The sequence below is a fragment of the Cavia porcellus genome, unplaced genomic scaffold (genome assembly GCF_034190915.1).
Source record: "Cavia porcellus strain 051 isolate PalLab524CR breed Dunkin Hartley unplaced genomic scaffold, mCavPor4.1 scaffold_8, whole genome shotgun sequence".
Lineage (NCBI taxonomy): Eukaryota > Metazoa > Chordata > Mammalia > Rodentia > Caviidae > Cavia > Cavia porcellus.
The window spans coordinates 24,179,874-24,194,229 of NW_026947491.1; the positions used below are offsets into that span (position 1 = coordinate 24,179,874).

General features: G+C 37.9%; 1 protein-coding gene across 1 annotated transcript; it reads left to right on the top strand.

Moving 5' to 3' along the window:
- The first annotated feature begins 9,289 nt into the window (after positions 1–9,289).
- LOC100713271 (ras-related protein Rap-1b-like) lies at positions 9,290–9,841 on the top strand. The gene is made up of 2 exons (XM_005002325.1): positions 9,290–9,414; positions 9,469–9,841. The coding sequence occupies exons 1-2, from the start codon at positions 9,290–9,292 to the stop codon at positions 9,839–9,841; spliced, it is 498 nt and encodes a 165-aa protein (XP_005002382.1).
- Positions 9,842–14,356: the final 4,515 nt, after the last annotated feature.

Here is a 14,356-nt window from a genome sequence, read left to right on the forward strand (position 1 = left end):
TCTTTGTCTTTTACGCTAGGGCCTTGCTCATGCTATAAGTCATCCACTTAGCTACAATCCAGCCCCTGATTTCTTCATTTTTAGTAAAGTTTTCCCCAATGACTTGTTATTATGTTTTTAAAATGTTATTCTTTTATCTGTATTAATCCATTCCATCCACAGCTTTGCCAAAACTCTTAGGCTGATTTCCCCTTGCTTTTAAGAGGAAAACATTCAATTGATAGGAGTTTCCATGAATTAAAAAGCAAACACATAAACAAAACTCTGTTTGTGTTCTACTCAGCTTTTCCAAGGGCTTCGGCCCTGCTTTCTTCTGAAGGTGTTTGTGAAATCGAATTGAATTATTATTCTTTTACCTGACTCTTCACTTTTGAGAGATGAAAGCATATTTTAATTGTTTTAGGCCTGCTTTCCAAAATTCATAGGAAAAAGTTCTTTGATCTGTTGCTATTCTTTTAAAATTTATGGTAGATTTGAAGCACACCCTGTGTCTCTCAGTGTCTATCATCTCCCCTTCCCTAGGCTTAATGTGTGGTGTTACACATTCTTGGGAAGACACTTCTTTATTTCATTCATGCTTAGCTCCCCAGAGACTGGGAAGTGAGGGGCAAATGTGTGGATTTCTGATGCACCATCGTATATGGAAATCCATCATCATGTGGGTGAATAGTATGCTAAGAAAATGCAAAGTGACCTTAGCAGAATGCTGTTGCACTTTGCTCTTTTATTTTTCATCTTGCTAAGAAGTTAATTATACAGAGAACTGCCAGGCCATTTTTAATGGTTAAAAAATAGAAGCTGTCTTTTTTGCAGAGAGGATAATTTTTGTGTGTGCTATAAACACAGGTCACATTCTTTATAAAACTGTTCTTTAATAGGCAAAAATGTACATGTCTATAGTGGTTAAATTGCTCTTTAAAAGACCTCTGATGGCGCTAAATGGAGCAGGAACTCAAATGTGGTTGATACAGTTCCAGAAAACCATGCCTGAGAAAGAGTTTCATTGTTAAGGTGTACCAGGATGTGCTTTTAGGGCTATAATACACAGTCGGGAGTCACAACCACATATTTCCCTCATCTCATTCCAACCCCGGTGTGGTAAAACCAAAGAGACACAGGATCAAGAAAAAGCCTGAGGATTTGCAGGGAAAGGAGTAAGCACAGTGAGTACAGATCTTTAAGATCTTCCCAGATTTCCAAACAGTTGAGAAGGTTGCCTGTTTGCTAAGTAGTGCAAAGTGTCTCCAGATCTATCGCTGGGGCTGCTGACATAATTAATGATTTCATCCGGTGCCTGAAAGAAGTTACTTGTATCCCCTCTGGCATGGGCAGGCCAAGTTCATGTCCAGACTCTAATACCTTGAGTTGATTTTAGCTAACAAGACTGCTGGTCTTCTTGTTGCACACCCAAAACATGAAAGCTAAATATTATACTAGGCTATGATACTTCCCAGCCTTGAGGAGGTTGACACATCCTAAATACATAAACAGGCACTATTATCTAAAGATGGATTACATTTGAGAGGCTCATTACTCCTAGGTCAAACTAAGCAAGCTAAAAACCATAAAATTTGCCCCTGAACTACTTAAAAATTGTTATTTTCCACTCAAATCTTGAATGCAAAATTTCTCTTGTACCATGTTAGACTATGAGGCTAATGGCAATCCTTGGAAATTAATTATGGCACTGAGAGGACTTCAATAACAGTTCTGCTAAAAATAAGCTGGAGGCAGAGTAGTGCCCTAGATTCATGATTGCGTACATCTGGTTTCTATTTCTGCGAGTCTCATTTGGTTCTCAGAGAGTTCATTCATAGTCATCTAGGACCAGTTTCCTGTCCTCCAATGGGAGTGATTATCTAGATGACCCATGTATTTTTCATCTGAATGCAGAACTTTTTTACAGCAGGAGATGAGGAAAGAGAGGATGAAAAATACATCAAGTCCAGGCCAACAAACTGAGACCAGAACAACATCCTTCAGCACCTGGCTGATCGAGAATCTGATGGCAAATAACAAAGAGGAAATCACTCTTCCATAGGTCCTTGCAAAATGTATCAGGAAAGAAAAAGGAAAATAGCAGAAAGCAAGGAGCAATAGTAGGAAAAGAAGGGAGGGTAAGAATGGAGAAGAAAATAAGTAAAGGAAGGGCTGCTATGTTGGCAGGAGCTTCTGGTCACTCCAGCGTAGATTCTGTTGCCTGTGAAGCTTAGGGAAGTAGTTTTCTTTCTTCCTGTGTTAATTTTCAGAACTTTCTCAAAGAAAGGGTGAGCTGTATGGATTGATGGTTGAAGACAATCTCTTGAATTCCTTCACGCACTTGGGGAGGTTGGAGGACTTGGGACCTCAGTCCTTGCTGGTCAATCTGGAGTTGTGAACTCAGTGCAACTTTAATTTATAAGCCATCCTATCCAGAATCTGTTTTCATCTAACTCCTCTTCTGTGTAAGCAACAACTGACTCCCCTTTTAGGCTGCTCTTCTATCTAAAGTCTTGTGAAGCTGTATTTTCACCTTGTGAAATATAATTTTCCTAAACTTCCTTCCTACGATATCATAGCAACAATATTTCAGATAATATTTATATTCAGTAACAATAATTACAGATATTAAGCTCAGGTTCCTGCCTAGGTGATGGCTTTTAAACAGTAATATTTCATTCATAGCACGAAGCTGTCCTATGTTTCCCACCTAGGGTGGACATTTAACAGAACTGAGCTGGAATTTGAAAAAAATGTTTGCCTTTACATTGTCCATTTGGTGTGACACAGGTCACTGCCCCCTCTGCCTCCTTGGCTTGGCTCTACATTGGCTGCTGTGAATGGCTAGATAACCGGGACCCTCTCTTGACACCCTCATGGGTTCCTGAAAGCTGTATGCTCAAGCTGAAGAGCTTGAGAGGTTGAATTGAATCTGACCAAAGAGCTGGAAAGTATGTTATGGTTCTAACTCTCTCCCCTGCTGACCATTATGGAAACAGCATGAACATCAACTTCATCTGCAGATCACACGGCACCATTTAGCGAGAGTCACTATGAGGCTAAGTTCTATTCTTGGTACTCTAAAGAAAGTCACATGCACGCAGAAGTGCTTGGTCAGGACAGTGCTATTTCTTCCTTTTCTTTCAAAATCACAATTTTGTTCAACTCAGCTGTTGTTAAGGGATATATTTTTGAAAAAGTTATGTGAAAAAATACTACCTCTTTCAAAAGAAAGTGCTACACACTGTTCTTGCATTTAAGTTATTAGTCACAGTATGGTTAAGCCCTGTATTAAACAAAATAAAGAAAAGCCATACAAGGGAACTATAGTTCCTCCTGCCCTGCCAGGGCACATTCTTTAACTTTTATCATAAGTTATGTCAAATCTTTTTTGGGAGAAAGTAAGTGATAAAAGAAAATTTCATATGGGCTGAAATAGTGTCAGGACTATTCATAGAAACCGTAATGTATGTTCATTTGTTTATTCTGTCATTTAACAAATATTTCTCGAACATCTAAGGATCAGGTACTGGGTCAAGTTACACTGATGAGATTAGAATTTGCAGTTGCTTCAGACCTGCGAACTCTTTAATTATTGTTTACTAAATATTTGATATTTTTATTATTAATCTTTGAATATTGGCATGCTAAAGATTTTATTTACATGGTTTACTTCTTATTTCTTCCAACTAGAATAAGTAAAAATTCCAAGTAGTATAAGTTTGGGAGATTTTTGGGGTGTGTGTGTAAGAACTGGGAGTGAATCTAGAGCCTCATGCGTGCTAGCTAGTCAGCTACTGAATTATGTTCTAGCTTTTTTTTTTAAGAGAGAAAAGTAAAAAAAGGTAAAAACTGATACAGTTTCACAGCACGATAATAAGGGATTAATAATGTTTAATATATTGCTTGCTGTCTTCAAAGTAGTTGCTCAGATTACAAGATAGAGTCATACAAAATTTAGCACCAACTAATCTTTCAATGAACTAAAAGAAATTAGTATAATTATGTTAGCTATCTTATTTATTTTTGTTTCCCTTCCTTCATTTCGCCTTTTCCCCATCCCAGTTGTTCTTTCCTTGTAAGCAGTTTCTTTCTCTTCCTCGCTATCTGTTGGAGATTTTATATCTTATTTACTCTTTTAGTTTCTTACACTAGAGAGATAAGATGATGCCTACACATGCACGTTCGATTTATTTAATTTGTGAATACGGTCTCTAATTACATCCATTTACCTATAAAAGTCTCAAGTTTATCTTTTTTATGGCTGAATAGTTCTCCATAAACTATATAAAATACCATATCTTTTTTATTCATTCCTTGCTCGATGGACACTTGGGTTGTTTTCCAAAATTTAGCTACTACAAATTGTGCACTATAACCTAGGTGTGCATATATCACTTTGATAGGATGCTTTTAATTCTCCTGGGAAGATACCCAGAAGAATAGCTGGGTTAAATGGGACCTCTAATCCTAATTTTTTGAAGAGTCTCCACATTGATTTCCAACAATGGAGAATGATTTCTTTTGCCCCAGAGACCTATCAGTATTTGTTATTGGCTGATTTCTTGATAATAGCCATTTTTTTTCACCGTGAGGTGGAATCTCAGCATTAATTTGCATTTCTCAAATGACCAATGATGTCAAAATATTTTTCATATATTTATTACCATTTTTATTTCTTCAATCAAGAAGTATGTGTTTCTCTCAGATGCTTATTTGGGAGGGTCCGATTTTTTCAGTTCTTTATATGTGTCTGACAGTCACTTGTCTAAGAGAGTACTGGCTAAATTTTTTTTCTCATTCTGTGGATTTTCCTTTCATTTTGTTGGCCCAGCCTTTTTTTTTTTAATTTTGAAACTTGCTTCCCATGCCTGAACCTCCCAAATACCTAGGATTTCTAGTGTATACCACTGAGTCTGAGTAATTTTGCTTGTAATAACAGTGCTTGGTGCTCAATAAATATTCAAGAAACCAAAGAGTGAATTAAGGTTAAAAGGAATAGTTGTTTTTCTAAATTCATATTTTAGCACATGTACTTGTATACATATTCCTTGATAGTCAGGTTTCTGCCAAACCCTAAATTGGCAGTATTCTTCATAGTGACGACAACACATCTCTGATTATTTCTTCATCAATAAACTAGAGGACTACTGGTAAATGAAAATAACGCCAGGTTAAATGTGGGACTTGAACAAATATACTATTAATAATAACTTACACTTGTCCAGAAATGGGTAATTTTTACCATCAAAGGCTAGACCTGCTTTCATTTCTGTGTACATTCATTTTACCTCCTTGAGTATAGCTTAATTTGAATAGCTTCTACGATTAGATCACGTAGCCAAAGTGGGGAATGCTATTTTACCCCACCCCAGTAAGGATTCTTGCTAATGGGAAAAACTGGCTATTGTTCTTTAGGTGCTGAATCATTCATCAACCAAAGCCTTATGCATGCTGGACTTGTCTTTTGTCTTCAGTAAGTAAATACTTTTCATTGTCGTGGTAGTGAGTTAAGCGAAATATCATACCTGAGTCAGTGCCCCACTCCTGCCCCAGACTGCCACATTCAGTTGTATCATAATGCTTATGAATGCATTCTCGGTAAGTTTTAAAACCACATTTTCCTTCACATAACTTACTATAGTTGTGGTTTTAGTGTTACATTTTTATTATGATAGTTCTGAGCAATACTCTTTAAGTTCCCTAGGGACTTGTGAGCTTGATAAATTTGCTATTTTGGTTCAGAAGAACGCAAAATTATATTAAAAACCTAAAGAAAACCCGATCTATAAATTCTATCGCTTATAATTCTGTAGTCTTTTCACTGGGCACTCAAACATCTGTGAATATGTGAAATCTTGTTATTGAGTTCTTTAATCCTTTTCTGACAGACCACTGTATAGGCCAATCAGGTAAAACCTCAAATGCTAGTTGTAATGTTGTGCTGCCTGTCAGAAATACATCCTTGATTAGGTCTGGGAAATCACTGCCATCCTGTTCAGCCATCACAGACCTTGGCCTGTCAGGATGAGAGTTTCCATGGAGCCTATCATACATTCTCGTAAGAACTGTTGGAAGAGTCAAAGTTGGCAATGTTTTGAAGGAGTTCAAGGATACTGGAACTGCTTTCATCTTATAAACTGGAAATGATAAGGTAGTGTGACCCACATGTTGCTCTTCAAAAGGGCACAGACCACTTATGTTTAACAAGATGTCACATTCTTGGTTTAGAGCCTGAGTTCAAATAATGAGGGCCCCAGTGAGCACACGAAGGGCAGTCAGGGAAAGCTGAGTGCTTGAACAGCTTCTGCAGAATGTCCCCCCTGGTCACCTGTCAGCACATCGTACTTTCCAAGTCTTCTTGGGAATGTGCTCATTCATTAGGTTCTCCCAACATTCTTTGCAGAAATGCCCCTGTTGGACCTGAGAATGAAGAGAAACTGACAGTCACATGAAGCAACAGGCTCACAGCAAGAAAGGAGCAGCAGAACTGCAACCTGTTGTTTCCAAATTTGCTGCCTTTGTGTGTGCAGTAAGGACTACATTAATCCCATGTGATGAATGTATATCGGCAGTGTGGGCAGGCAGCAGAGTGAGTTGGATGCTAGACTTCAGGCCAGTTCCTCCTTTCCCCTGCTAAGTTTTGTAAACTGAGAAGAGGCACAGAACTTCTCAGACTCTGAGTTTATTCTCCTGGGAAATGTGGATGGCATTAACACAGTCTTCATAGAAATGGCATCATGACCAAATGGGATAAAACAGAGCGTGGCCTTACAGGCTGAAAATCACTAATGTAATATTTAATTCAACTCGTATATTCTATTTGACTATTATATTTTTCAGAATTAAGTAGATCTTAATCTAAACTGCTTTATCTTTATATATACAGAATAGCAATGTTATTTGATATCAGATTGGGATAATTAAAGAGTAAAAATATTTTGAAAAATTAAGAATTTTTCTTTACCCTCTCAATATTTTCCTTCCTTTCTTAATAACATTAGCATTGTGTAAATCAGTTTGGGAAATACCATCCTACCTGATTGGAAGCATGATACCATTCTGAATCTGTTTAAAAGAAGGGTAGGTAATTGATTTGCCACAGGGTATTTTTCTTTTCTTTTTTTGTCTTTTTCGTTGGCTAATGTTACCTAAGCATCCTTGTTAGGACAGCTATTTCAGCTGTGGCTATTACAATCCCTTTGGCATCTAGTGAGTCAGCAGCATTCAGTTTTGGGGAGAGTCAGTTTGACCCTTTGGGTAACCATGGTATCTAAGGATTTGCAGACAACAACAATCTTGAAGCCAGGAGTCAGAATACAAAGTAAAGGAATAAGAATCAAAGGCCATCAGGATATTCAGCAAATAGACTATGACACAAGGAAAAGAGGAAAAAAATCATTTGGATCTGTAATTTTTTTTCCACCTCTGCACACCCCATGACCACAAAAAAGTAGAATTGCTCTTTTAAATCCTCTACTTTTGGGTGCTTTTTGTGATTAGAACTGTGGAGAATAAAGTATCCTGAAGCCAAAGGACTTTGCTGGTACTCCCTGTTTGAATATGGACCAGTCTTACTGTGGGTTCTTAACTCTTGCCTTCATAAACCTGGAAAGAAGTTATGAGATTAATAATTCCACTCATCAGTGATTTATCAAACCGAGAATATATAAATATGAAAAATGTCTTTTGCCTTAAGTGTGGTGGGGATTAGGCCTACCCACAATGAAGTCATCTACTTTTGCTCCCCAGAGCAAAATAAAATATTCATCAGAGGACTAAACTGAATAAAAATAATCATTTGTCATGTCATTTCTCAGGTATAATGGCATATAATGGTCGGTGCTTCCTTTTAACGACACTATATTTCCCATGAGTCCTATCATTAATGTACTTAAAAAAGAGTCCTATCATTAATGTACTTACTCTAGCATCGATGATTAGAAGATGCCACTTCTAAGAAAAAGTATTTTAGAGGAATTTTTTAGTGATTTTGTTGGCTCTCAAGCACCCTTTCCTACACACCCTCCCTCCTTCCCAAGGAGACCCTGACCTCCAGGCCTCCTTCCCTCTCCCATGATCACACTCTTGGAAGTAAGCAGACCTCAGTCTGTCAGCCTATCACCTTCAGCCTGGTGTGGGTCCGTGCTGATTGATACCAATTATGATTGAGCTTTCTTTTTGCCCTGATTGGTTGAGCATAAGCATGTGCTTCACTCTGCGACTAGACTTGAGTGGAGGTGTGCTGGAAGATTTCTGGAAGAGTTTTTTGTTTTTAAGAGTCTCCTTGCTTCCCGTGATGAACCGAGTTGTACCCACCTATGGCGCCTGGTTTTGTAGTAGCTGTCTGGGTCTCTGCCTGATTACACAGGGAACAGAGGACCCAAGAGGGCTTTAGAGAGGCAGAGTCAAGCTCACATATTATGTAGCATCTGGGTACTGACCTGTCCGTGAAGTCTTGGTTAAGAGAGCTGGTAAATGTTACAAATGTGAAGCCACATTATGTTTTCTGTATTTGTGGCTAAGAAAGTCCCAGCGGATGTGGCTATTGAAAGAGTTTTGCTCTAGAATAAATTACAGGACATTATGGCGATGGAAGGCCAAATTGGGGATGTTTATCCTGAGGTCACTTTCTCCTTCCCCTATTATAACTTCCTTGTTCCTTTCCAAGTGCATGTGAAAAAAAATCCAATCAGCTCCTTGTGCATCATCAATGTCTGTCCTAAGCACCACCCAAGGTCAAAGATTACGTGTGTCCCATACCCCATATTCCAGTGGAAGGACAGCCCAGGCACCGTAGGTTATGTGCTCCTTTCCACGTCCTCAACTAATAAACCTGTTTGTTTTGTACTTTTGCTTCTCTATTGTGCCAGAATAATCTAGCAGCTATTGAGTGAGAACACCAGAGGGTCACACCTTTTGCTGATGCCCTGTAGCCCAATGGAAGGCTCCCTTGTTTTTGCCCATCTTTCCCTTGGAGGCCCTGAGGTTAAGGAGAGGTGAATATCACTGTAGGTCTATGGAAGCCTTGGATGTACTTTGAGATGAAGAGTCCAGAAAACAACCAAATCTCTCACTTTATTTTGTGGAAGTAGTGATGTTTTCCTGAAGGAAGCATTGGTTGAGCTGAAACACTTGAGAAGGGTAATGTATTTGAGAATCTTAAGTTTTAAAATGCTGTCCCTGAGCCAGCCCAAATGGCAGTGGCAGTGGCAGGGGCAAAGACCTGGAGGGAATGGGATGACACTGGCTGTGGCCACTCATGACAGTGTGAGAGAGGAGGAAGTCCTCTCTTTGATAAATTGGCATCATGCCTAAGTATAAGCCAGTTGTTCTTGGCTTAGGAGGCATTAGAAAGCCTGCTCCGCCTGTACAGTTTGTTCAAAGAATTTTTGTTGAAAAATATGAACCCAAGAGAGAAGATTCTTATAGAAAGTAAATTGAAGTAGATGTACAGCAGCATATGCTTGAAATTGTGAATACTGCAAGAATGGAACAATTTATAGCAATGAGAGATTTGTACATGAAAAATGGAGAAGGCTTTGCTTTAGTTTATTCCATCATAGCAGAGTCCACATTTGATGATCTACAAGATCTGAGAGAACAGTTTCTTCAGGTTAAAGACACTGAGGATGTTCCAATGATTCTGGTTGGTAATAAATGTGGCTTGGGAGATGAAAAAGTTGTAGGAAAGGAACAAGGTCAAAATCTAGCAAGACAGTGGAACAACTGTGCATTCTTAGAATCTGCAAAACAAAAAATATATGTTAATGAGATCTTTTGTGATCTAGTGCAGCAAATTAAAGGAAAAACTTCAGTGCCTGGGAAGACCTGCAATAAGTCGTCATATCAACTGCTTTAATATACTAAATGCATTGTAGCTCTGAATCAGGTCTGAAGAACTGCTGTCCAATTCAACAGTGCCAGCATTCCAACTTAAACCTACCAACATCTTAAATGGACTTTCCTGCATTGGTACCCAATAAAACGTGGATGAAAGCTACTCTCAGTTTGCACATTCTGATCACTTTACCATATCACAAGAAAGATTTTTACTTATATAATAGTCTAGAGTATGCAGCTTGTAAAATCAGAGGCTACATCTACTATTACTGCTAAGAGACATTTCTTCACCTACCAATAATGTATATACATATGAAAATGGTATACTGTATACTTTAAGACACCCTATACTTTGTACTGGAGAGTACAGTAATGTAAACTCTAAAAGCTGCATTTATTTTAGCATAATAAAAGAAATCCAAAGGGCTCCTGTATAGATTACTCCAGATAACTTCACTTTTTTCATACTTGTAACTCACTGTAATTTTTTTAAAATCAAGGTCATTATCATTTTATTTTACAAAATAGCCACTCCGATTAACACTGCTATATAGTTTTTTAATTTTTCAAAAACCTGTGGTGACAGTGATCTTGTCTTTAAAATATGATAGTCCTTTTAGTATAAGGTCTTAGATTAAACACATTGCCTTTAAATCTGTTGGGAAGGAAATGTCCAGATGTTTCAAACTTCTTTTATGTTTTATTTATTATATGTTTCCTTTTTTGTTTACATAGGGAACACTGTTTAGAATTGTGTCTACAGTGGGGGGTCTACAACAAGAAGTGTAAATTTTCAAACAATTTTTTAATGATTTAACATTTTTGTAAATCATTTTGAGGCTTCTGCAGGTGTAGATTCTTACTGTGAATCCCTTGCTTGCTCACGCATAAGTGTATTTGCAATACCATATATACAGGTTTAGTATTTTTGCCTGTTAGTGATTCACATGTGTAATGTTTTGGTTGCAATGTTAAATGGTGAATGAGTACTGTGGATATGAACATGGGAAGTAATTTTAATCGTGTAATTGGTTACAGGGCTGCATTTGCTAGAACTGTTAACTGTTTTATTTCACAGTGCCTTTTTGCTAGGTATGCATTAACATTTGAGTGTAAAGATTGTGTGTCTGTCCAACAGGGAGCCACAGTATTTGAAGTGACCAACTTAACATTACTGCTTTGAGGTGGCCAAGTGAAAACTAAAAGCCTTAATTAAAGTGGTGCGATTTTGTGTAACTTAGTATCAGTAGTTTAATAAATTTGGATTGCATGCATGGGCTTGCATTATATAAATAAATAAATAAATAAACAAACAAACAAACAAAAGCTGTCCCTGTTGTAATACACTGAAAGTAGAAACTAGCTACAATTAAATTTTTTGCCCCTCTCTTCAGAGACTGCCTGTTATAACCCCTCAGGAAACTACTTTGAAGATCTGTTATTGTCCTTATGCGTTAGGCTAGCACAAACTGTAGCACTTTGGGCTGGAGTAAGGTATTTGTTTCATCTCATGGCTTGTTTGTAACCATGAAACAAATCTTCCTTGAATGTATTCTCCCATATCATAGCAGTGAAAGTCATCCTGGAGTTGTGAGGAAAGACGAAGTATATTTCACACTTCATAAGACATGTTATTTTCCCCAAAGTACAATTAGACTGCATCTCACAACTTTTGCCCAACTAGAAGTCACATACAACTGTTATTGCCTGTTCGTAGGCATCAGTACCCACAGAATTAGTACTAATGGATTGAAAAAAAAATTCTTAGTGCTGATATTGCTTTCTTAGACATGTTTGAGAAGTACTGGAAGTGATGGTTCACCATTAGCTGAAGATGTGTTAGACTCAATGAAAGATGGTAGTGGAATCTTAGACCGCATTGTTAGTGAAGAACCAAATGCGTTTTTTTTTTAAAACCATTTGTTAGCAGAATTCTTTTTCATAGGCATGCCTCATGCTGTTCTTTCTAAATCATCTAAATCAGGAAGTCCTGATTGGATGGACTCAGACTCATACCTACTTTTAATCTAAAATGAATCTGAGGCTATGAGTTCTAATTTCTATTGTCAGAGATGACTTTGATATCAGGGGTCTTTGTAGGAACAGATCTAATATAAAGTATATGTATGGTTCTAAAAATATTTATTAGGTAGACTTACAGGATCAGAAGCGGAAGAACCCCAGTGGCCGTTTGCCAGATCAGAGACAAAAGAATCCAAAATGTCCAGAAGATCCAGATGCAATCAAGTTTGAAGGCCTGGAGTCTCACTGCAGAGCCACTGGTTTGAGTCTTTTGGAAACTTGAAGATTCTGCACTGGGAGACTGAAGAGTCTGTGCTGGGAGGCTGAAGGGACTGGAGACCATGCTACAGAGGCAATAGCAGAGCAAGTAGCCCCTCAGCCTGCCACTGTACCAGCAAGCAGACCTGCACCTACTAGTGACACCCTCACCCCAGGAGCAAGCAGGCCTGCCCTGGGCAAGCACCCCTCCCCCCATGCCAACTAGACAAGCAGCACCCTTCTCCCTCCTGAGCCAGAAGGTCTGCACCAGATGAGAGCTGCTTTCCCTGGGGAGGAAGCAAGTCTGTACCAGATGAGTCGCCCCTCCCTCCTTGAGCAGCAGACCTGGCTACGTGCACTGCATTCTCCATGGCAAAGGAGGCACCATTCACCACCTCTAAACCAGATCTGCATTTTGCTTCTCCACGCGAGTGGCAGCAGAGGTGAGGGATAACCAGCAACGTAGTCAGAGGTGAGGACAGAGAGGTCTCTGATGCAGGGAGTGAACCTCCAAAATCCATAGGCCTTGAAGCCAGGAGTAGAAAATCCTGACTGGTTGGATTCCAAGGCCTTGGGTCTGGGAAAGAAATGACTCATTCAATGACATAGGAATTTTTTCTTTGACTCAGTCTTTATTTGATATTTCTATTTTCTATGATTCTTGTTTTTCCTTCATCAAACTTTTTAACGGTATGGATTTTTTTTCTCCTCATAGTTTTCTTTCTGTTTTGATCTTTTTTCCTTAAAATTTTTTTCTCTTCATTTTTACCTTCTTTTTATTTTGTTTTTGCTGTTTACATTTTCTCTTCTAAATCTTGTTCATTCTTTTCTGTGACTGCTCTCTATCACTACTAATTTCTTTTTATTTTTTAGCCGTCTTGGATTTTTCTTCTCATTCTTATATCCCATTAATTTTTCAAATTTTTCTTTTTTCATCCCCTGGTTCCCACCCTCTCTACCTTTACCAGTATAACTACTAAGTTTTATGAGTCTCAGGATAACTAGATAAATGTATGCTATCACTGTTGAATCTTGTCCTATAGTTAATAGAAGCAAATTTGCTCCATTTAGTAGATAATTATGTAGGTCAATAATAGGTCATTATTTGACTTGCCTTAAGGTTCACACTGTAATTATAGATCTTTTTTCTATGAATAATAGTGCTACTTCTTTGGATTTGTCAATGTTCAGTTTGCATTTGATGCTATATTAATGTTGATTTTTTTACTATGCCCAAGGTGACATAGTTGTTGCTATTAATGGTTTTTGTGAAATCGAAATATCTGGATTGTCTTTGGGTGATCAACAGCACAGTGGCCCATTCTTGGAAACTAGATATTGGGCAAAATATTCTGTAACCTCCCACCTCAAACAATAGGAGGTGATTGAAAGCTGGGTAGAGGGAAAGGGCAATATTTAGAACACATAAGGGCCATAAGTAGAACACATCACTGAGAAGTAGACATTAGCTAAAGAGGTCTCTGTATTAGAAAAAAACTTTCCATTGCAATTAAATTGCAAACCTTAATAAATAAACAAATAAAAAATAGAAACATGAGAAGACAAGACAACAAAATGCTTTCAAAGACCACCAACTCCCTTAAAGCAGATCAATAGGGCATTGAAGTGAAGGAAGCCAAAAGCCACATGCCTGAATTCTTCAAAAATGATATCAGGAAAGATAATAGAAGAGGTCAAGAAGGTACTTGACAAGCTTGCAGAGCATATAAGTAAAAAGATATTGGGCAAATGAGTCTATAGAAAGCACTGAGAAAAAGATAGAAGAGCTAAGCAAAATGTTGCAAGAGATGAATGTGCAGCATAGAAAATAATTAGTCTGTAAATGGACTCCAAATGGAAACTTAAAATATAAAAATTCTATCAAAATTATGGACAGAAGTGACCAATGTAAGAACTGATTCCAGAAGTAGAAGATGGGGCTGTTGTCAGTAACCAACTAATGAGAGTTACCTTGAAAAACAATGACAGATCATGCAAAATAGCTCCAACAGCTCCTAGATGATGTAAAAAGACTAAGATGAATTGGAATTATTAGGAAATCAGAAGACAGCACAAAGTGGCCTAAAAACCTCAAATAATAGCACAAAGCTTTCCTGATGTGGGAAAATAATTTATCATATAATTAAATAAGACCATACACAATAAAGATGCATCATAGTCAAAATCCCAGAAGTTCAACACAAGAGCACAATCTTAAACATGGTTAGCAAAATACAACAAATTGTTTATAAAG

Bases quoted from the DNA above. Each gene is read 5' to 3' on its own strand.
- LOC100713271 (XM_005002325.1), top strand. From the start codon at position 9,290: ATGCCTAAGTATAAGCCAGTTGTTCTTGGCTTAGGAGGCATTAGAAAG. The intron at 9,415-9,468 runs GTAAATTGAAGT...GAATACTGCAAG, and splicing joins AGAGAAGATTCTTATAGAAA to AATGGAACAATTTATAGCAA.